Consider the following 22,481-nt stretch of genomic DNA (forward strand, 5'->3'; position numbering starts at 1 on the left):
GATAAAGTCATTGTTTCTTTTTGTTTTTCCCCAAATATTTATTTATTTTATTTGGCTGTGTCGGGTCTTAGTTGCGGCATACGGGACCTTTTAGTTGCAGCATGCAGGACCTAGTTCCCTGACCCTGGATTGAAACCCAGGCCCCCTACATTGGGAGCACGGAGTCTTAACCACTGGACCACCAGGGAAGTCCCAAAGTCATTGTTTCTTGAGGGAGATTTTTTTTTTCTGAGTGTTGAATTCTAGGTTGGCAGTTACTTTCGTTGTTGTTTACTACTGTGAAGATACTATTTCATTATCTTATGTTCTGGGTTGTTGCTATTGAGAAGTTCACTGATAGTTGGTTTTTCCTGTGAAGATAATCTGTCTCTCTGTTCCTTGCTTCCTCCTAAGACTTTTTCTGGGGTGGAGGGGGGAGGGCCTTTGGTTTCTGTAGACTCACTGTGTCATAACTAAATATGAACTTCTTTTTGTATATTCTGCTGAGGATTCTGTGTACTTTTTGAATCTGTGGATTGTCCCTTTTTCTTCAACGTTGCCACATTCTCAACCCTCATCTCTGCTTATCTTCTCTCTCCCCTGCTCCGTCTCCTTTTAGCAGCTCAGATCCCGTGTATATTAAACTTTCTCACTGTATTTTCTATACTTCTTACTGTCTTTCTGTATATTTCACCCTTTCTCTCTCAGTTATATTGTGGTTAATTTTGCTCTGTTTCTGTCTTCTGTGTTCAGTCTGGTGCCAAATACATCCACAATGTTTTAAATTTTGGTTGTTTTTCATGTGTAGAAGTTATGTTGTCACTAGAAATTCTGCTTGTCTGTTTTATTCAATCTACTGTATTGCTTTTTATAATTTCCTCTTCCTTGTAGTTATTTCCCAGTTTGTGCTTTGTTTATTCACATTTGTTAGATGTAGTTATTTTACAGTGTCTCATAATTTCAGTGTCAGAAGACTGTGATGTGGTGTCTGTTATATCTTGCTCGTACCCACTTGGTCTTGTTTTCTTGCACACCTTGTTAACGTTTACTGCGTGTTGGTCATGGGACTTGAAATCTGTTTGTGGGCATTTCCTCAAGCCTAGTGTGGATGTTCCCTCCTCCAAGAGGCTTCATGTTTGTTGGGGCCCTGCCAGCCAGGGCTACCTCAGACCACGGTCATTTGTACCCAGTGTGAAAATTCCTGAGACCGTAGGTCTGAGAGCATAACTTCTCAGGGCAGCCTTCTCAGCAGTTCCCAGGAGTGTGAATTTATGTGGAGGGGTTGGTGACTAGATCTGGTTTTCCTAACTCTGAGGGTATCATCCCCACACCCGCCCCAAAGTGCCCAGCTCCGTGTAGAAGACTCCCAAAACTCCACACGCTGGGCAGACGTGAGCTCAGACCCCTGTCTCTCTGGTCCCACTGGCCTCCATTGGAGCCTTGTGTTTGTGGTATTGGTAAATGCCTCCAGAGCACTATCAGTTCCGTGCTCATATGTTCTACTCGACTCTCTAGTTAAGGCTTTCATTCAGAAATTGGTAGGAAGGCTCCCCCGCTGCCTTTTCAGGTCTTAAATATTTTAAGGTTTTGTTTGTTGATATTTTATCTGGCACTTTTTCATTGTGAATTTTCAGTGAGAGAATTAATCCAAATAACCATACCCACTATTGCCAGAAAGCCTGTTTGTTATGGTCACTTTCTTAGCAATGATTTCTCAGTCTTCCATTGAGATACTACTTGCTTGAGTGTTGCTTATTGATTCTTTTCCTTAATGAGCAGTAACCCCATGGATAATTTGTTAAGATCCAGTATTTACAAATGTCTATACTTATATTTAATGAGACATTTAATTAGTTTACTTTCTAATCATGAAGTGCTACCGTAATAATCATTGCAAGGAGAGCCTGTGTTACTATAGGGAAGCTATCATTGTAACTCATGGACTTCCTAAAAAATATTTTTTTAATGCTGTAACTCATGGGAAACCCTCTAATTACCTCTTGTTGAGCATGACTGGAATACGTGAAACTGAAGATCCAGCACCGCAAAGGGTATCACATTGTTGGAAATGTTAGCACAAACTGTATTCAAGGGTACTGGTCAGTACTTTGTTATATGGAAGTGGTTACATGCACTTAATTCTTGCCGAGCACAGATAGTTAACTCACATTTTTTCCCATAGTTGAGATCATTTAGTGCCTCATAGTTGGAAATTATCAGTGTGGCTTGCAGAGCAGTTAGAAATACCATAATGATTTGGTTTGTACAGAGAATTTGTTCCCATTCATGGTGGTTTCAAAAAAAATGTTATTAATAGCAAAGGGGAAAATAAAGATGATTCTTTATTAGAAATTTCTAACAGTAATATACATAAGTTGCCTAAAATATAATCTGTTTAAACTTTAAAAACCATAAAAGCTTAAGCCATGGCTTTAAGCTAAGCCATAATACCTTCTTTAATGAAAAGCCTGTCCTTTTGTAAGTTTTTAAACTGAAGGCTGGAGGCTAATAAACATTGAGTAGTTTAACTTGAATGAAACTAAAGTTTTGAGTTAGTACCAAGAGTTGGTGAGGATGTAGAGCAAATGGAACTCTCAGAAACTTCTAGTGGGAATGTAAGTTGGTACAATTCCTTTGGAAACCTGTTTGGTAGTAGCTACTGAAAGTAAACATAAATACGTTTATTATGACTCAGCAATTTCACCTATAAATATACATTCAATAGAAATGCAAGCGTATGTTCACCCATATACACATAGAGGATGCTCATAGCCCCAAATGGGAAACTATCCAAATGCCAATCAACAATCTAATGGGTAAGTAAACTATGATTTGGTCATGTAATAGAATACTATGCAGCAAGGAAAATGAATGATCTGTAGTTACACTTAAGAACATGGATAAATCTCACAAAGTTAATCTGTGACAAAGATAACAAATACGAAATAACATGATCGATTTGCATTAAGTTTAAAAACAGAGAAAACTAATCAGTTACAAGTCAGGTTAGGGGATACCCTTGGGGCAGTTAAGGGTTTACAAGGGGGCTTTGTCCAAAATGTCCTGGAAGTACCTTTTTTTTTTTTTTTTTTTAATCTGGGTGCTAGTAATATGAGTGTGTTCATATTGTGAAAGTTAACTAAGTTATATACTTAGGATTAGTACATCTTTGTGTTATGTTAAAAAGTTTTCATAGATACGAAAAATTTTTTCTAATGAAAAAGTGTTTAGAGCTTAATGTAAGCCTATTTTTTTAAGCCTATTTTTTAAATGAAGTTAACTGATATGAATTAGCATATCTATGTATCATTGACATGGACTTGTATTCTGTATTAGTTTCCTGTAGCTGCTATAACAAATTACCACAAATTTAGTGGCTTAAAAAAACACAGATTTATTATTTTAGAATTCTGTAGGTCAGAAGTACAGAATGGGTCTTTGGGGCTACAAGCAAGATGTCAGCCTACCTGTGTTCCTTTTAGAGGATCTAAGGAGAAAATCTGGTTGTTTGTTTGTTTGTTTGGCTTTTCCAGCTTCTAAGAGCTGCCTGCATTCCTTGGCTTGTGACCTCTTCCTCCATCTTTGAAGCTGGCAGTGTAGTACCTTCAAATCTCTCTCTCCCCTCTCTCTCTCTCTCACCTCTGCTTTTGTTGTCACATCTTCTTCTCTGACTCTGGCCCTCTTGTCAGGGACCTTTGATTTTACATTGGGCCCACCTGTATAATCCAGGATAAACACCTCAAGTTCCTTAACTTAATCACATCTACAAAATCCCTTTTGCTGTGTAAGGTAACAAATGAACAGGTTTCAGGGATAAGGGTGTGGACATCTTTCTGTCTACCATCATTCTGTCTACCACAAATTCCTATTTTTTTCGATGGCTTCATTACTATAATTATTTTGGTGCTCTAATTATATCAGATTTGGCCTTTCAAGTTGGCTCCTCTGTCCTTGTGACATACCCTCTCATTTTTTGAGTGAGTTTTTACTTTGTGTCACAGCAAGGTATTCTTGCCTCAGCTTGTAACGAACCTGACCTGGTTCTAGAATCAGTCATTTCTTTGAGGAGCCCTGGTTCCCTTTCGTGGGAAATGGCTTTAGAGACCACAATCAGGGTGCTAAATGTCTCCTGTCTCCTGGGATGTCTTAGCTTCTAGACCCTTCCAAGAAACAGAGCTAGGAAATATATACATGTAAGTACACGTATGAACACACAGAGGACACACGTGTATGCATACTTACATATACATGTACACACACATAAACATATTTTGAAATCATGAGTTCACACCAGTGTCTTCAAATCCAGTTCATCCCCACATGGTTCTTTCTTGCCTTGCCCCATTCCATCTTTTTGTGTCCTTTCTTCCTTTGTAAAAATTCTGGCTTCCAGCAACATCAGCACATTTCCTCATTTGCTTAATGTTATAATATGTCGGAAATTGTTGCAGAATTGCTTTACCCAGACCACTACAAAAACAAACCTCATGAAATCAGGATTTGTTTGCAGAATTTCCTCCTCCCCTCCCCTCCCAGATGTCACCCAAGCAAGGCTGGGGTGTACAGTCAATACTTGGATTAGTGCCCCGTCTTCCCTTTTAGTGTGGTCATATTGAATAATATTCATTTGAAATATAGTTGATTTATTTTCAATTTTAGGTTTTCTTTTCTCCCCTTCTTATGCTTTTTGATTTGATTTGATTTTTTTATTTTATGTATTTATTTATTTTTGCGGTACGCGGGCCTCTCACTGTTGTGGCCTCTCCTGTTGCGGAGCACAGGCTCCGGACGCAGAGGCTCAGCGGCCATGGCTCACGGGCCCTGCCACTCCGTGGCATGCGGGATCTTCCCGGACCGGGGCACAAACCCGTGTCCCCTGCATCGGCAGGTGGACTCTCAACCACCGCGCCACCAGGGAAGCGCATTGATTTTATTTTTTGAATATGTAGAAGGTTAGCATGCTTCCAAAAGTAAAAACCGTAAAAACAGACATATTCAGAGCAGCATCACTCCCTTCCCCTCTCCCCCCCGGGTATATAGCCTGTTCACTTCATCACCATTCCATCATACCCTCCCTACTCTTATAGGTAACTAGTCTCGTTTTCTGGCTTGTCCTTTCAGTGTTTCTTTTTGTAGAGATAACGTTTTCTTATTTCCCCTTTCTTCCTTATACAAGAAGTAACATACTATATTTTCTCTTTTGCACTTTGCTTTTTCATTTAGTATGGATACTGGAAATTATTCTATCTCTTTCTTCATAAGAGCAGTGTAGCACTCCGTCATGTTTGTGTATATCATAGGTTGTTCAACCCATCTCTGATGTGTGGACATTTGGGTAGTTTCTAATCTTTTCAATCACAAACAAATAACCTTGTGCATGTGCAGTTTCCTTCTGTTGGAGGTGTCTCTTCAGTGCAAATTCCTGGACTGTGGGATCAAAGGGTAAATGCGTATGTAATTGTGCTAGATACTTCCCGAGTCCCTTCCACATGGGTTTACTATTTTGCTTTCCCACCAGCAGTGATCAGAGGGCCTGTTTCTCCCCAGTCTTGCCAGTAGTGTATTGTCAGACTTTTGAAATTTTGCCAACCTGATGTGGCCTCGGGAATTCCTTAACATCTTTTTAAGCACTTAATATTGTAAAGAAGATTTAAACAGTGTTGTGTCTAGTTTTTATAGTTAGTTGTTCTCCTCAAAAGGGGCCTTCTGAATCATCTGCTCTGCCATTAGCAGTGGTAGAGGTCATGTTCTAGGCACGTTTTTCCTGGACACCTGACAGTACCTTGTGTGGGGTAAGGAGACTTGCAGTTGGTGTGAACATGTTAATTGTTGTGCTGTCAGATGTATCAGATTTTTTTAAGGTCTACTGAAATGAAGGAACTGCTGATTAATTTTCAAAGGTAGAATAGGAATTTTGGTTGAGTGCTTAGAATAGTAAACTTCCATTTTCAAATTATTTACTTCCATCAGTAAAATTTTTTTTAAAGTAAGAAAAAACACCCTCTACAAAAATAAGAGTATAAAGCATACTTTCATTATAAATGATTAAGGGTTAGAAATACACTTTCCATAGGTTATAAGATTGTTGCTTTATTCTTTGTGAAATAAGAAAATTTAAATGTGGGTACGTGGTTACTTACAGTTTAAAGCTGCTGAACTTCAGTATCTCATGTTCAACCTTTCTTAAAATGGAAAAGAAGTTTTTAAAATTATAAACAAATCTTCATCTTGGGCATCAGTGGCTTTACTTAAGAACAAATGAAATATGGTTTAGCGTGAGTGTAATTTACATGTTTCAGTGCATTTGTGATTGTTTAGCTTGAAGGTCTTAGAGCTGTCTTTAGCATCCCTACCTCACAGACATTCATTTCTTCTGAGCCGTGTTGTTGAGGACCATTAGTAGTAATTAATGTGCATATGCAGACACATGTTTTTTGAATGAGGGACCCAGTTTTTGAGCACAGAAATTAAAAAGTCCCTAGACTTGGGAATCTGCATTTTCAAAAAGAGTTCAGAATGACTCTGTTTTTATGACATGTCGTGAAATGGCCTTTAGCACATATGAATATCTTTATTTAAGAAAGCAATACCACTAGCATTAAATATTAAAATTCCTTGGATTGCTCCATATAGGTGTATTACCTCTGCAACTAAAAAAAGTAATGAATGGTGGAATTTTATGATAGAGAAAAGTCATTAATGCAGGGACATTGCATAGAGTTACAGTGGTATTTATTTAAATGGTGTACATGTTGTTTATAAGTTCTGTGGAAGATTCTAGAAGGGGAAGGCACTGATGAACAAATCATCTAACTCCACAGCAGCAAAAGGGCTCTCAGTCTGTTGTCTCAGATGTTCCAGTCTCTTCTTTTTAACAAGGAGACCTAGTACCAGTGAGCAAACCATGCCAGTTTGAAGGGTTAGAAGAGTTTCTCTGTCATAAGCTGTATCAGATTTTTGTCATCCTAGATTCCTCACTGTGACTTGGAAGTGATTTGGTAAAGAGAGTTTTTAGGTTTTTGTCCTTTTTTCTTCTTCATTGTTATCTATTTTATTGCCATTTGGCGTTGGGTTGTCATTAAAGCATACCATTTTCCTTGAAGAAACAGTGTGTGTGGGGGGTGAAGCGTAAGGTGGGACGAACTGAGAGAGTGGCGTGGACATATATACCCTACCAAATGTAAAATAGCACAGGGAGATCAGCTCGGTGCTTTGTGACCACCTTAGAGGGGTGGGATAGGGAAGGTGGGAGGGAGATGCAAGAGGGAGGGGAAATGGGGATATATGTATACATATAGCTGATACACTTTGTTATACAGCAGAAACTTAACATTGTAAAGCAATTATACTCCAATAAAGATGAAAAAAAAAAGATACACGCAAAAAAAAAAAGCATACCATTTTCATGTGACTTCTCAAAATGCAGATTGAGGTTCATCATGGGTCAGACCGCACTCCCCAAGTGATATTTTTGAATCACACATTCTGCAACATGATTAATCGATAATCATTCTTTTTATTTTTTTTTGAAGATGTTGGGGGTAGGAGTTTATTAATTAATTAATTTATTTTTGCTGTGTTGGGTCTTCGTTTCTGTGCGAGGGCTTTCTCTAGTTGTGGCAAGCGGGGGCTAGTCTTCATCGCGGTACACGGGCCTCTCACTATCGCGGCCTCTCTTGTTGCGGAGCACAGGCTCCAGATGCGCAGGCTCAGTAGTTGTGGCTCACGGGCCTAGTCGCTTCTCAGGATGCGGGATCCTTCTGGACCAGGGCTCGAACCCGTGTCCCCTGCATTAGCATGCAGACTCCCAACCACTGTACCACCAGGGAAGCCCGATAATCATTCTTTGTATTGGTATCGAAACTGCACAACCTCAGGTGAGATTCAAACACAGCCAAAACTCAGACTGGAGCTCAGACCCACTGTCTTTTAATTGAAGTCGCACACCGGAAGCTCAGGTTCTTTATGTCTCAGTGCAGAAGGAATTCAGTGAGAGGCGAAGTGATAGGTAAGAAGTAGATTTATTGAGAGAGGTACACACTCCACAGACAGAAAGCAGTCCTTCTCAAAAGACGAGAGCAGCCCCAAAATACAGGGTGGTTACTTTTTATGGGCATGGTAATTTCATCGGCTGATCAGTAGGAGGATTATGCCAGCTATTTTGGGGAAGGGGCAGGGATTTCCAGGAATTGGGCCACCGCCCACTTTTGGGCTTTTTATGGGTGGCCTCGGAACTGTCTTGGCACCTGTGGGCGTGTCATTTAATATATGCTAATGAGGGAGGGCTTAAGGTGTGCCCTGATTGCCATGGGGGGGCTGGAGTCAAGCTAATGAGAAACAGAGCATCCTATGTGGTTTGGATAGGAGAGCATATTTAGGTTTCTCTGGTTGGTCTTGAGTCAAAGGGACACAGTACAAAAAAGAGTGAGGCTGGCAGTTATCGACCAAGTCCTCACCATTCTGAGTTTATGGCTGCAGCTGTTACAATGTGGCTTCCATGCTGTTTCCTGCACAGGTTGCGGCTGGAGTTCTTTTGTCATAAATAGTCTCACCACTGTTCATTTGTATATTCAGACTCTTGGAAGCAAACATTAGGAGAAGGTGAAAAGCAGATAAAATACTAGAGTCAGTGAGGTAAAAACTCAAGCATTGGCAATGAACCATGGAAAGTAAATAAGCCCTTGCACATTCCTATAAATCTTGGAGAGGACACTAGATTTCTTAGAGCGTGCAGGGCTAAGGGTTTTCCTTTTAAAGCTCAAAGTTTGGGGTGATGGCAGCTGACAACTAGGATACAAAATCAAATGAGGTTTTTTTTTTTTTTTTGAGAAATTAGCATTCTATAGGACAAGCACTTTTTATGTTTCAAAGTTTTTTTTTTTACATCCTATTCATATTAATAGGATAAATTAGTATGAATAGAGGTATAGCAGTGATATAAATATGGACACAGAAAACACTTAAGTATTTTGTTTACTCATATATTCATAATAAGTGCCTTTTGCAAACCACCTGTTTAAATGAAGCACTGAGAATAGAATCAGGCCCTGCTCTGAATCGGTTGCTAGAATCAGGGTTGCTAGAATCAGGCCCTGCTCTGAATCAGTTCAGTGTTGGTTGAGAGGAAGGGACCCATATGGAAAGCAAAGATTGGACCGCCGTAGTTGATTGGACTGTGTTGGTGGTACGCATGGGGCATGCCGCGAGCCCTACTCAGTCTAACAGGGTCTGGAGATGATTTTTTAGAGGAGGCAATTCTTGAGCTAAATTTTGAAGGCACGTAGGAATCAACTCCTGATGGGCTCCTGTGGGAGGAGTGGGTGTTATAGGCAGAAAAAAATCATGTATACAAAGGGAGAGGAGTGTGAAACGATTTCATAAGTCATTTTATGGTTTCTCCGAGTATTATTTTGAGAAACCTAGTGTCATTTACTTGAAACTACTTAACCTTTCACAAGAGGTGTGAAATTATATGCATGAGTTAGTTTTTTTTTTTTTAACTGAAGTAGAATTGATTTACAATTTTGTGTTAGTTTCTAGTGTATGGCACAGTGATTCAGATATATATATATATATACACACACACATACATACACATATATACTTTTTCAGATCCTTTTATAGTTTATTACAAGATATTGAATATAGTTCCCTGTGCTATATAGTAGGTCCTTGTTGTTTATCTGTTTTATATATAGGAGTTTGTGTATCTGCTGATCCCAAACTCCTAATTTATCCCTCCCCACCCTTTCCCCTTTGGTAACCTTACGTTTGTTTTCTGTGTCTGTGAGTCTGTTTGCGTGAGTTACTTTTAATCTCTGTCCTAGGAGAGGTCAGTTTATATGTGAAGTACAGTTTCAGGAATACATCCTCCAGGGGTGATTAGTTAGCATTTGAAAAACTCTGATCAGAAGTTCACACTTGTGAGGTGTCTTTATATTGATGATACTTTTGTTAGAAAGATTTTTTCCTTCGGTGAAATTAGTCCTTTTTGCAAGAGATGTGGATTAGCTAGAAATATTGTACAGGTGGCCCACCCTTGGAAGGGTTCAAGAAACCACTAAGCCCAGCCGAGTGGTGTTCTTGGCATTGGATTCATTTGTTCCTGTGTTTTGTATGCTGGAAGCCTTGGGCAGTCTGCCGAGGTTTGCGGACTCCTTCTAAGAATGGTGTTTTTAAATGCATAAAGCAAATTAAATAAAATGCACAGGGTTATATAGGAAACGATTTGTACTGAAATACAGTTGTCAGGATATTTTTTAAAAAAAATTTGCCCTGCTCCTGGGCCCAAGTAACCATCGTTACTGTGGTTGCAAGAGCCTTTTCCTGTGTTTGTTCTCCCCTGTGCCCCCAGATCACTTCGAGCACCCTTGGAGCTGCTCTTTTATTTTGCAGCAGTCCCCTTCTGTGAGCGAGTACCTGTGACCTCCAGAGATTTGGGGCCGGAGGCTGAGGCTAGAACTTTGCTTCATTTGTCATCTTGAGACAGTCTCTCAATTTAGAGTTCCTTTCTCATCTCTGACTGGAATCTTGCAAATTGTATGTCTAGATGATTGTTTTAATTCTCATGTGAATGTTTTCAAATTAAATTCAGAGTAAATTACTCTAAATATCTCAGAAAAAGAAGAAAGCAAGCCTAAGTCATCGCCTGGATCTCTAGGCCTTTAAATCTAACTTCTGGCAGCTCTTTAGTTTAAAGGCAGTGGCAGCAACAATAAAATACATCCCAGCCTCTTCCAGGAAACGCTGGCTTTTATCTCCACATCCCAATTTATATAATGTTAGTTACTTTATACATATGTGTATACATATTTGTAAATGGGCTCATTTCCCTTCTGGCCCTTAGTAGCTATTAAGTTCTGAGAGTGGTGGTGATAAAAATCCCCTTACCTACATACTGTGAGCTCATCTAAATCATTTATTTTATGTTTGTGTGTGTATGTATATGTATTATACAGACTTTTTTCCCTTGCTTTTTTTTTTTTTTTGCGGTACGCGGGCCTCTCACCGCTGTTGGCCTCTCCCGTTGCGGAGCACAGGCTCCGGATGCGCAGGCTCAGTGGCCATGGCTCACGGGCCCAGCCGCTCCGCGGCATGTGGGATCTTCCCGGACCGGGGCATGAACCCGTGTCCCCTGCATCGGCAGGCAGACTCCCAAGCACTGCGCCACCAGGGAAGCCCTCTCCTGCATTTTATTGAGAGTAGATACCCTTCTGATTTGTATGGGAATTTATTGAAATGGTTTATTTTCTTTAACTTCCTTTGTTACATTTTCTTTACATTTTCTGCCTTAAACGCTACTCCAGGAACTAAAGATGTTTCTTTGCTCTCATCTCCGAAGTAACTAACATTTTAAATGTTTTATTTTCATGTTGTCTCTTTTGCTGGAATCATTGTATATGTAACTTTAAGTGAACATTTTGCCAAAAGATATTTGGTCTCCTTTTTCTTGTGAGGATTTAAAAAACAACAGTCTTTTCCTGAACACCATTTATTATTTCAGTCTCTGTAGTTATTGAATAGAGTATAAATAAAACTAATGAAATTGTTCTTCAGTTTTTATATCCTTTGCCTGGTTTGACTGGCTAAGCATGCAGATATTTTCAGTGTAACTTCATTTTTCAGTTCATGGCTTAATGGGTAGCTTTCGTTTGATAAAGTAGTCAACTGTCATTGCTCACCAAAAATATGAATTAAAGGTGAATAGTCAGATAATGTTCTAAACCTTCTTGTATTCTTCATTTACGTATTATAAAAAGCATTTTATTTTTCCATTATCACCCTCGTGTTACTTCTTCTCAAGGATCATTCTCAGTTGGAAGGATTACATTTGTATCATCTTGGGATGCTATTATAATTGCCTTGAGTTATTCAGAGGAATACTGTGTTAATTTAAAAATTAAATAATATTATAATTAAATAGATTTCTTCTTTGAAGACTTACGAAATACATTTTTAATACAGAAATTTACATTTAGTATGTATTTTAAGATTATAGGTGTTGTTTCAGGATACACAGTGTCATGCTGCCTGTATCATTTTGCAAGTTGATGTTTTCATTAAATAATGAAGTATAAATGTAATGATTTATTCACTCTCTTTTCGCTCCTGAAATCAGATCTGCAGTGAGTGTTTTTAAATATGTCACGTAGAAGCTGAATTGCTGAGTTGTATGCTGTGTTCATGTTCAGCTTTGGTTGGTATTGTGAAATTGTTCTTCCAAGTTAAATACTGATTTACTGATTTTTTTTTTTGTGGTATGTGAGTACCCATTTCCCCCAGTCTTGGTATTATGTGATTTTCTAACTGGATTTGTGTAAATTGGTATCTGTTTTGTTCTACCTTTCATTTCTCTGATTATTAGTGGAGTTGAGTAGTTTCGATATGGTTACTGGCTATTTAGGTAGTCTCCTTTGGGGGGTCCCCTGTTCATGTATTCTGCATATTCATCCATTGTCAGGTATAGGGATTGCAGAACTTTCTCCTAGCCAATGGCTTTTCTTCTCATTTTGTTTATGAGGACTCATCTTCTACGAGTATTTTTCATTTCAATGTCAAATTTATTAGTATTAAAAAAAATAAATTTATTTATTTTGGGCTGCATTGGGTCTTCGTTACCGCACGCGGGCTTTCTCTCGTTGTGGAGAGCGGGGGCTACTCTTCACTGCGGCGCGTGGGCTTCTCGTTGCTGTGGCTTCTCTTGTTGCGGAGCACGGGCTCTAGGCGAGCAGGCTTCAGTAGTTGCGGCTCGCGGGTTCTAGAGCGCAGGCTCAGTAGTTGTGGTGCACGGGCTTAGTTGCTCAGTGGCATGTGGGATCTTTTCGGACCAGGGCTCGAACCCGTGTCCCCTGCATTGGCAGGCAGATTCCCAACTGCTGCGCCACCAGGGAAGTCCCTGTTAGTATTTTCTTTCAGTTTGTACTTTTTAGGTATCATTTAAAAAGCCTTCTCCTACTCTAATAACACAAAGGCCATTCTCTCATGTTTTCCTTTAAGAGCTTTTGTTTTAACTGTTAGATCTTTAAGCCTCCAGTAATTTTTTTTTAACATTATGATATTTTTTTTACCAAATAGACAACTAAATTGTACCTATTCCTTCAGTGAATAGTCTATATGTTTTTCCACTGTTGGTAGTACTCTATCTGCTACTGACTGCGTTCCCATATGTATCTGTTTCTAGGCTCTCTGTTCTGTTCCATGAATCTCTTTGTCTCCCCCTTTGCTTGTGCCATCATGTTTATTTCCATCACAGTAAACTTGGAAACTTGAGAAGGTGAACCAAATATGCCTCATGCTTTTTGGAAAATTTTCCATTATTCCTGACCCTCTCCTTTCCAAATACATTGTAGAATCAGTATGAGGAGTTCATGCAAACCTCGTTAGAATATTTATTTTTATTGAAATTACAGATTAATTTGCACAGAGTTGACCTCTCTGAGGCTTCTCATCAATTACTATATTTTACCTTCATTTATTTTTTCTCTAACGTATAGATCTGAGTGTCTGACCTATGTCATTTTCCTTCTTTCTGAAAAACTTAACATTTCTTGCAAGGCAAGTCTACTGGCAAAACATTTCTTCAGTTATTGTGTGTGTGTGAGAAAGTCTTTATTTTTCCTTTTACTCTTGAGGGATAATTTCACTCAGAATTCTAGGGTGGTGTTTTTTTTCCCTCTCAGCACTTCAAATATTTCACTCCAGCATGATGTATCAGGTAAAATGAACTGAGATCACTGAGCCGTTAGTGTGAAGTTTTATGTTTATCTGGCTAAGAGCCAGGCTGTGTTTACTGTTTGCCGTAGCTGTAGGTTTCAGAGGCTAAAATTCCCCATAATGTCCTTATTTTGTCTCTCCTGTTGTCTTGGGTTTCCCTAATAGCTCCTTCTGAAATAAAGCCTGTGTCTTTATAATAAAGCAGCTCTCTGTTGTAATCCTGTTATTACACAGGAGCCCTATTGATGTGGTGAGGTGGGGGGAGGAGGGTTCCGTAGCCCCTCTGATTTGGTCTCATTCCTCTTCTGAGCATGTGCGCCTGGGCTGTGAACTTCACAAGTGCTCCTCACCTCACCCCCCTCCCCGTTGTCAGGTGCAGGTGCACGCAGGGCCTGAAGGAGGTTTTCTCTCTTCTGCTCAGACACCAGCAATTAGTCAGTTACCCTTTATGTTTTTGCTCCAGCTGCTGGCTCCACTGGTGGTTTCTGCTCCTGTTAAGCCATGATTCTCTGTCTTTGCCTGTCTCTTCGCTTATGGGGGACAGCTGGTTTGCCCTGTGACTTGAAGTCTCTGGTATGTCTGAGAAGAGTTGCTGATTTTCAGTTTGTCTTTTTTCTTGTTGTGAGCATGGTTGTGACAGCTTTCAAGCTGTTTTTCAGAAGTCCATCGATGGCTGTCATATATATTTTATATATATATATATATACACACACACACATATATATATATTTCTATGGAAGTCATGATGTCGTAGACACCTTAGAATTTTATTACTGTTGTAAATGGTATCTTTTTCTAATTATGTTGTTTGCTTGGTTGTTAGGCATATTGGAAAACTACTGATTTTTGTCTCTTCATCTTCTGACAGCCTTGCTTTTTGGACCACGCCTAATTGTTGGTTTTCGAACTTATTGAGTTGGACATGTAGATAATTTCAGTCCCACTCCTCTCTTTATATGTTCTCTTAAACCTTCAAGATAGATGTTGAGCGTGTTGATAGCAGTTGATAGTGGGATGTATTTCTCTTCTTTGCATAGTTTTTGCTTTTGATGTACCTGGGAGTTTATAGAGTTCTAAAAATTCCTTAGTGAAGCTTGATGTCTATGCTTTGAGTGATGTGATGTCACTTAATGGAAGAGGGTAAACAAAACATCCCTAGTTCTTAGGGTTGTGGTACAAATATCTAGATATAATGTTACGGTAAACTTATTTTGTGGAGTGGAGCTAGAACAGGGTAACACTGACGGACCCCTACCCATGTGTGGAGATCCTTACCCGTGTAGGGTATCCTTTCATTGGTTTGGACAGCAAGAGGGTGGTGTTGGGCCGTGGACCGCTTTTCCTGCCCTTTTGTCAGTGTGGTGAGGAGAGCAAATACACATCTTAGGATCAGGAATCAGTTCAGCTATAAACAACAGGAATTTTGTTTATTGTCACCAAAAGAGTTCACCAAATGAGATAGTAGTTTTCAGAATTACACTGTGGAAATGATTTGTCCTTTCTTCATCATCCATTTTCATTTGGGGGGTAAATTTGTTATTTTGGAGTAGGTTGCAAACCATGTTTGATTGTGCTCTGTCTGATATAACTAGAAAATCGTAGAGGTGGTTTGTGTAATGGGTTTAGATCTTTGGAATCTATTTCTAAAAATCACCAAGATTAACTTGTCATAGCGCTTTGATGTATTTGCAAAAGCATGAGGATTACGTATCTCCTTTTCCTCCAACATTTTAATTGTTGTTTACTTTAAACTTGACTAATTATCACCAGCTTACATATCTTTATTTGACGGTTCAATGTCAACCCATGCCAACCAGAGTTTGTATTATATACTAAAGATCCTTTCATAAACTCTGAAGGTTTTGATAAACCACTGTCTTGATGACCATAATGTCATTTTGACCTGAGGACTTTTTCAGATTTAAATGAGCTTGGTGGTTTATTAAATGTCATGCAGAGTTTAAATCCTGGGTAAATTTAGCTGTTGCTTTTTTTTCACTCCTTTGACTAATGATTCTGTCAGTGGAAAAGGCATGAGTAGTGGTTGATATTGTAATAGGGGTGGAGCGGGTGCGAGTGACAGCGTGTGACCCTTAGTGGGGTGGTTAGATGTCCTGCTCCCCCAACAGTCAGCCTTACAGTGGTCTGCGTGTAGCAGAGAGTGCGGTGAGAGACGGATCGTGGCTGGCTTCTCCTTGGGGCCCTCCAGGCCCTCTGGCCTTGGGCCGGCGGGTGAGCTGGGGGCCTTGGGGGCAGGCTGCGGACTGTGTCCTGCAGGGCTCCAGAGCCCTCACCAGGCCGCCCACGGTCCAGGCTCGGCCTCGAGGCAGCGGCAAACTTCTACCCCATCCCTGCCTACCCCATCCTAATGGCGGTGGCGGTGGTCTCCGTGGGTCGCAGTGCGTGGGACACGGCCCCTGATTTGGGCAGCCTGAGGGCCGGCTGGGTCCTGGGCGCCTGGCTCCCTCAGGGATGACGGCTGGGCGGGGTCTGGGGACCTGGCCCTGGGGACCTGGCACCGAGGGCGCCGCCAGCTGAGATCTGCCTCCTCAGCCGGGCTAGGCACTGGCGGGAGGACCCGGGCTGGGTGCTGGACCAGCGCTCCCGGGCAGGGTGACCGGCCCACGCAGGGAGCCCTCCTCTTAACGAGGCCTGGACCTCGGTGGGCGAAAGTTGAGCCTTGAGATCTTGCCCCTTCTTGTCAGAACAGAGACTAACATTTGTTTGATGGACGTTTACAGCAACATCGTGACCCGACCTCAGGAACAAAGGGTCTGACACCAAGAAGCTTCCAACAACTAACCCCGCCCCTCCCTCACCTTTCCTGTAAAAGGGCTTTGCTCAAAGCTTTCGGGAAGTTCAGGGTTTCTAAGGCAAGAGCCACCCGTCTCCTTGCAGGGCCCTGCAATAAACTTTGTCCGCTCCAAACTCTGACGTTTCGATATTGTTTGGCCTCACTGTGTGTCAGGCACACGGACTTGAGTTCGCTAACAATATCAGTTTTTTGTTTGTAGGGATTTGAACCAAGTCTTTTACGTCTTTCCTTTTAGGTGGTTGATTATATCCTGCCACCCTTGGTCTCCTTGGTTCAAAGCGGGAATGGTAAGTGTGACCACATCAGTGAGAATTCCATCAGTTACACATTCTGTTTTCATTCTATCTCCATGTGGTCACGTTCTTGGCATTTTTTTTTCTTTCAAGTGGAGTGGAGACTCTTCAGCTTGCGGCTGCTCTCAGAAACTACATCTCTGCTCGTGAACCAGGAGGTTGGTGATGGCAAGAAGGAGGCGAATGTCGATTCTGACAGCAGTCTTCTGGCTCTCATTAGAGATGTCTTACTTCCCCAGTAAGTCCCATGCACTGCACTCAGGCAGAGAAGTGTAGGGTGCCCAGGATGCTTCTGGCAGACGAGGTCCAATGATGGGCTCGGGGTCGCAGGGACCTTATATTTTTGTCCGGGGACTTATGCACTCGCTGTAAAAGAGGTCTAGAAAGAGAGGCAGTAACTATTATGCTGCACAGGATGCAGGAGAATCTCAGTCCATCTTCAAAAACATCCATTTAGAACTTTATCTGTTTTCTCCAGGGGACATGACTGGAGTTTTGCAGATTTAAAAATGTTTGTGGCCAGAGGGATAAGGTTTATTATTCAAGGTCCACATGACAAGACTCCTGAACATAAAATTGGGACTTTTCCTGGACCTACTCAGAAATAATAGAGATGGAAAGAAATCTTCCTTTCCTCCCCTCCAAACTCTTGGAATGGAAATTAAGTTGAGTTAAAAACAGAATGTTTTTTTGTGGGGGAGGGATGCTGGCAGAACAGTTAATGAGTATTAATGAACAGAAGGGGAGTATTTTTTTCCTTTTACTCCATTGTTCACACAGCACACACATAATAGGATGACTGCTAAGAGCACCCAGTGCAAATATGTTAAGCTCTAAAATGGCACCTTATAATTCAGACAACACTGTAAATTTTATCAAAGAAAAAAGTTGAAGTTAAAAAAATTGAAGCTTAAAAAAAGTGCATGCCACGTATCACTATTAAATAAATTTTTTATAAAATTAAACAAATGTTGGAAAGCGTGTCAGGCATTAAAGCGCGTGCCTGATCCTGCTTCCTCAGGGCCTGGCCTGCAGTCTGAGTCAGTTCAGCAAGTTTTCAAGGATGGCAGCTCCACCAGATGCTCCCCGATATTTGTTAAACTTCTCAAGATCTGTTCTTATTAAAAAACCTTTTTTTTTTTGCGCAATATAGAAACCAGACCTAATTATATTCCGAAGAGCTCAACCACTCCTTGTTGGCTTAGGAAGGTATATTTTATGAAGTGTGTAGCCAGCGTGTGACAACCCTTCTCCCAGCTGAGGGAGCCTGTCTTGACTGACGGGAGCTTGACCTGTGACGGCTTGATTCACAAGCTAGCCCCTTGGTTCTTTTTGCTTCCCGTGCTTCTGCAGTTGGCTTCAGGGAGACTCCTGGTAATACATACAGTAAGAATACTTTTGATACTCAGAGTAAGAAAATGATTATCTAAATGAAAAACAATTAAACTTTGTCATGTGGAGCTTTCTCAGTGATAAACTATCAATGAATATATTTTTGGTTGCATTTGTTATATATGCGTGTGTGCATGTGTGGTTTGTACTTAATGTGGGTAGATATAAGATTCCAATCTTGTTTCATGGGGTTAATTAATGCTATCAGTGCCATCTTATCTGCTACCCGACGACTTGTGCTGAAGCATTTTTCAGGACCTGAGATGTCCCCCAAGAGGGACAGGATTTCCTCCAGCAAGACTTCTCAGTTTAACAATAGTTTGTTAGCACCGATGCACATTTGAAATAAAATCTCATCGTTTCTAAAGTCTGCCCACTTATGGAACAGTCTGTAGTATAAAAAGTATTGAATCTATAATTTTAGTGCTCCTGTTTTATTCATTTGAGCTATCATAAATAATATGTATTTCCTTTAATGGGCATCTTTACCTTTTCCAGAGATGAGGAATTAAAGAGGAAAACACAAATGTAAACCACATGGCAACTCAAGAACAAATGTAATGTAGATGAGCTCAGGTTTTGATTAAGCAATTTGAAATGCACTTTGGATAATGTTATGGGATTTATTGGGATGTGGTGTGGAGTGTTTTCAAACCTTGTGTACTGATTCTGATGTGAAGTGCAGGTCTTGGCTCTGCATTTAATTCTTTAAGCCTCAGTTTCCTCATCTATAAAATGAGGATAATAGTACCTAATTTAGAAGATTCAGAAATGAGGATTACGTGGGATACTTCTTGTAAAGCACTCAGTACAGTGGGACATAGTACATTCTTTTTTTATTGTTTATTTTATTTATCTTTGGATGCATTGGGTCTTAGTTGCAGCATGCGAGATCTTCGTTGAGGCATGCGGGTTTCTATATAGTTGTGGCATGTGGGTTGTTTTTTCTCTTCTCTAGTTGTGGCGTGCAGGCTCCAGGGCGTGTGGGCTCTCTAGTTGAGGAGCGCAAGCTTAGTAGTTGTGTCACACGGGCTTAGTTGCTCCGCAGCACGTGGGATCTTAGTTCCCTGACCAGGGATCTAACCCACATGCCCTGCATTGTAAGGCAGATTCTTTACCACTAGACCACCAGGGATATCCCCCATAGTACGTTCTTGACAAATATGTAGCACCACTACTGTTATTATTAGGAATATTGTAATCCCTCCTATTAAACTTTAAAATGAAGATTGTAATGGTACAGTGATAGTAATACTACATACTTCATAGAAGTGGCCATTAAATAGATGCTGATGATTGTGCCCACCTGGCATATATAGTAAGGGCTCAATAAATATTGTGTAAAAAAATTTTAAAAAATGAAATACAAATGATGAATTCATTTAACTTTGATACTGGAAAACTAGAAACCTTGACAAGGAATTTGGTCTTTGAAGATAGCTCTTGGTAATAAGTTTAGAAATGCTCATAATGGAAAATTCATGTTCTTCAATGAGTATGTGCATATAATGGCTTAAGAATAATGAAGTTTCTAGAGTTTATAAGAGCTATATAAAACCTGCTTCAATGTGCAAATAGACATATTAACGTCGATCCTTTTAATTTTGTTAAAGTTTTAATCCTTCTTTGACCTTAAAAAATACTTTGGGTAAAGCCAAGGTGACAATCTTTTCAGTCTTTTCACCTGTAAGTGTTGTATTAGTTAAGACGATTTCTTTTTTTTTTAATAAATTTATTTATTTTATTTATTTATTTTTGGCTGAGTTGGGTCTTCATTGCTGCACGTGGCTTTCTCTAGTTGCGGCGAGCGGGGGCTTCTCTTTGTTGCGGTGTGCAGGCTTCTCGTTGCGGTGGCTTCTCTTCTTGCGGAGCACGGGCTCTAGGTGCACGGGCTTCAGTAGTTGCAGCACGCAGGCTCAGTAGTTGTAGCTCATGAGCTCTAGAGTGCAGGCTCAGTAGCTGTGGCACACGTGCTTAGTTGCTCCGCGGCATGTGGGATCTTCCCGGACCAGGGCTCGAATTCGTGTTCCCCACATTGGCAGGTGGATTCTCAACCACTGCACCACCAGGGAAGCCCCAGTTAAGACGATTTTATTTGCAAACAGTAATACTTAACTCAGACTAATTTGCAAAGTCATTATTTGCTCACATAATGAAGAAGTCAGAGACTTGTGCTGGTGTCAAATATAGCTGGATTCAGGGGTTTGAATTATGTCTACAGTACTGTGTGTATGTCTCTTTCTTACCATCTCTTCTCTGCCTACATCTATGTGGCTTTGTTCTCAAAGAAGCTCTTTGTACTTGGTGGTTAGGTGGCTCCTGGTTGATGATTCTAGCGAAAAGAGTGGATGTCTTTTCTAATGGCTGTTACAAAATTTTCAGGGAGCACAATAATTTAATCTTGTTAAATACCATGTAATACCTCTGTTCCAGGTGCTTTTCAGAACTGCGGTGTGATATGAATGAAAATTCAGTTGTAAGAATAAATATCATATTAAAATAAGTATTAGTTATGGTTCTCAGAACAAATAGGATATATATATATATATATATATAGAGAGAGAGAGAGAGAGAGAGAGAGAGAGAGAGAGAGGGAGGGATTGAGATTGAGATTGAGGTTTATTATAAGGAATTGGCTCACGTGATTATGGAGGCCAAGAAGTCTTAAGATCTGCAGTGTGCAGGCTGGGACCCAGGAGAGCCAATGGTATAGTTCCAGTTTGAGTCTGAAGGCCTGAGAACAAGGAGAGCTGAGGGTATACTTACCAGTACCAGTCTGAAAGCTGGCAGGCTGGAGACCCAAGAAGAGTTGATGTTTCCATTCAAGACCAAAGGCAGCAAAAGACCCATGTCCCAGCTCAAGGAAGTGGGGCAGGAGGAGTTCCTTCTTACTTAGTCTTTTTGTTCTATTTTGGTCTTCAGTGGATTAGATGAGGCCCACCCACAGTAGGGAGGGCAATCTGCTTTACTCAGTCTACTGACTCAAACGTTAATCTCATCCAGAAATACGCTCATTGACACACCCAGAATGTTTGGTGACACACCAGTAATCAAACGTTGGTGGCCTGTGGCCCAGTCAAGTTGACGCATCACCCCATCTATCGTAGATAACTTGAGTGAATGGCTTACTATATAAATTGTGAATATCAAAGAACTGTTACCCCTTCTCACTGTGCATGCTTTGCTTTCTAAAGAGATGAAGTTTAGTTACAAACATTTGTTTAGTGCCTTTTGTATGTGGAGGATTATGTAATAACCACATATAGAGAGGTGGTATTTGAGTTAGACTTTGAAACCTGGGTATGATTGGATGGAAGAGGCGTGGCTACCCCAGGCAGGAATGGGGTAAGCAGAGGTGTGGAAGTGGCAGAGTGGTGGGCAGTAAGCAGACCAGCTTATTTCTAGCAGAAACCTGTATGTGAGAGTTCTGTGAAATAAGCTTGGGAGAAAATGTTTTCTCTCTTCATCAGCCCGTTCATTCACTGATACTAACTGTATCCATCTTATTTCATGGGCATATTTCTAATAATGACTAAGATAGGCACAGCCTCTGCCTTTGTGGAATGGATTGTCTGGTAGAGCCAGGTATTTCATAAATGAATCATTTTTTTTAACTGTAGAAGTTTGCAAGTCATAAATGTTTAAGTATAAGTTAAATAAATATCAAAGCTACCGGCTTAAAACAACAGAAATGTGTTCTCTCACAGTTTAGGAGGCTGGAAGTCTGACATCAAGGTGTCAGCAGGGTTAGTTCTTTTTTGAGACTCTGAGGGTGGATCCACTCATCTCTCCCAGCTTCTGGTGGCTGCCGGGCATCCTGGGTTTATGGCAGCATCTCTCCAGTCTGTGTCTGTCTTCGCATGGCCTTCTCCCCTGTGTGTCTGCCTCACATTCGCCTCTGCCTCTCTCTTGTAAGGACATCTGCCATTATATGTAGGGCCTGCCCTTAAATTCAGGGTGATCTTACCTCGAGATCCTTACCTACATCTGTAAATCGCCTCTGCCTCTCTCTTGTAAGGACATCTGTCATTATCTTTAGGGCCTACCCTTAAATTCAGGGTGATCTCACCTCAAGATCCTTACCTACTTCTGTAAAGACCCTTTTCCCAAATAAGGTCACATTCACAGGGGGTCAGCACTTGGACATATCTTTTGGGGGCCATCATTCATCCCAGTATACAGATGCAGGACCAAAGTCACTGTTTCTGTGCTGCCTCACGTTCTTTTAGGTGCCCGTAATTCTTTTCACGTGGCCCCTGCATCTTCACGTCAACAGTGGTTTGTCAAAT

At 40.7% G+C, this 22,481-nt stretch overlaps 1 protein-coding gene across 10 annotated transcripts in view; it reads left to right on the top strand.

The window, feature by feature from the left end:
* Positions 1–22,481, top strand: part of ULK4 (unc-51 like kinase 4) — a 522,462-nt gene that overhangs the window by 163,865 nt on the left and 336,116 nt on the right. For all 10 annotated transcript variants that reach the window (XM_033864682.2, XM_033864673.2, XM_033864674.2 and 7 more), the window contains 2 exons: positions 16,743–16,794; positions 16,894–17,038. In XM_033864682.2, the coding sequence (XP_033720573.1) occupies positions 16,743–16,794; positions 16,894–17,038 (197 nt within the window). The remainder of the gene's footprint in view (positions 1–16,742; positions 16,795–16,893; positions 17,039–22,481) is intronic.

Source organism: Tursiops truncatus, chromosome 10, assembly GCF_011762595.2.
Source record: "Tursiops truncatus isolate mTurTru1 chromosome 10, mTurTru1.mat.Y, whole genome shotgun sequence".
In the NCBI taxonomy this organism is placed as follows: domain Eukaryota; kingdom Metazoa; phylum Chordata; class Mammalia; order Artiodactyla; family Delphinidae; genus Tursiops; species Tursiops truncatus.